At 52.5% G+C, this 1,538-nt stretch overlaps 1 protein-coding gene across 1 annotated transcript; it reads right to left on the bottom strand.

The window, feature by feature from the left end:
- Positions 1 to 537: 537 nt before the first annotated feature.
- On the bottom strand, positions 538 to 1,293 carry HDHD3 (haloacid dehalogenase-like hydrolase domain containing 3). Its single transcript, XM_006865731.1, has one exon. It carries the CDS (start codon positions 1,291 to 1,293, stop codon positions 538 to 540), a length of 756 nt encoding a protein of 251 aa, XP_006865793.1.
- Positions 1,294 to 1,538: the final 245 nt, after the last annotated feature.

The following is a 1,538-nucleotide window of genomic DNA, read 5'->3' as shown; positions in this document are numbered from 1 at the left end:
GGTAAGACATATTAAGAATTTAGCAGAGTACCTGGTTCATGACAGATTTAATGGTGGTCTCATGACTGAAATTAGGGCTTTCCTTGTCTAAAATCTCCTGTTGAGACTCCCATTATCTGATGGATAATGTCCCTTATAGCACAGTTTAACACCCGATTTTCAAACTCAACTCCTCTCATCCCACACTTCTGGGGAGAGGGTATCTTGGAGGCTACAGGAGCCTGTTCCAACTCTTGCAGCTTCTCATTTTTTGTATATTGTTAAGATATGACTATAGGGCCCTACTAAGAAAATTTGAAAGTGTTTGGTTGTGAACCTTCTTGGACCCTCAGTGAAACTCACTGGAGGTGTAAAAGGGACCAAGTGTGAAGAGACCGACCAGGAACAGGTGTGTGAGGCAGGGCGGAAGGCTTTATGTCCTGAATAGATTTCTAAAGGCCACAGGGAGAGGAGCATGGGCCAGCTTTGTAGAGAAGGAAGGGGCTTCCTGGCTCTGAAGTTTGTTTAGGAGTTTCTGAAGGGTCTCCCTTAGCAGACTCAAAGCCTCTGGGGAGACCCCTCCAGGCGGTCAAGGGCAGGCAGGAGATGGGACAGTGAAGGGAGGATGTGTTCTTTAGGTACAGATTTCTTGATTGTGGGGTCCAGAGGCTCTGGGCCAGTCACGAGGAAACTGTGCATGCCAATAGCCTGGGCACCCTGGTAATCACAGCGGTAACTGTCCCCGATATGGGCTGCCACCACTGGCTCCATGTGAGCAAGCTGCAAAGCCTTATGGAAAATGCGGGGATCTGGTTTGGGCCACCCAGCAGCCTCAGAGGTCAGCACAAAGTCGAAGTGTTCCCGTAGGCCAAGACCCACCAGGATGTCCTCTAGCCGCCGGTCGAAGTTAGAGACCACAGCCAGCTTCAGACCTCGCTTGCGGCACCCCATAAGGGTGGCCTTGGCCCCCTCCAACACTTGCCAGGTGTAGGGACTGCTAAAGTCCTCATACAGCTGGTTAGCAATGGGGGCCACAGTCTGCGCATCCCGAACACCTGCTAGGTGGAAGGTATGCAGGACCACATCTAGCCACCACTGGCGGGAGGTGAGGCCCCGACTCAGGCCGTAGTTGGGGAAGCTGTGGCTCTGAGCCTTGTACGCCTGCCTGAAGGCTTGCCCCAGAGCTGTGGCCTCCACCTCCAGCCCATAAGCCCGGGCCTTGGTGGCATACTCCTCCCCAACGGGGTGGCGGAGTCTGAGTAGTGTGTCTTTCACATCCCACGTCATTAGCCGTATCTGCAGTCGGGGTGCCATGGGTGTGCAAAAAGAGGCCAAGCACAGCTTAATTCCACCTCACGTCTCAGGGGCAAAAGAAGAACTGAGCTGGACAAGATCCCCACTGTAAAACTTCAAAATCTTCTCTTTACAAGCCTCGTAGGTCAGACTCGCTGGCTGATACAGGGCACTTGAGGAACATCTTCAAAGCACAGGATCCTAGAGTAAGAGACGGCAGATGAGGTGGGAGTTCAGGACTGGGTTCAAATTCTGGCTCTGTTAAC

Source organism: Chrysochloris asiatica, unplaced genomic scaffold (genome assembly GCF_000296735.1).
Source record: "Chrysochloris asiatica unplaced genomic scaffold, ChrAsi1.0 scaffold00081, whole genome shotgun sequence".
Taxonomy (NCBI): domain Eukaryota; kingdom Metazoa; phylum Chordata; class Mammalia; order Afrosoricida; family Chrysochloridae; genus Chrysochloris; species Chrysochloris asiatica.
This window is presented reverse-complemented; position numbering and strand designations above follow the sequence as displayed.

Coding starts and splice junctions, on each gene's coding strand:
- HDHD3 (XM_006865731.1), bottom strand. CDS start 1,293: ATGGCACCCCGACTGCAGATACGGCTAATGACGTGGGATGTGAAAGAC.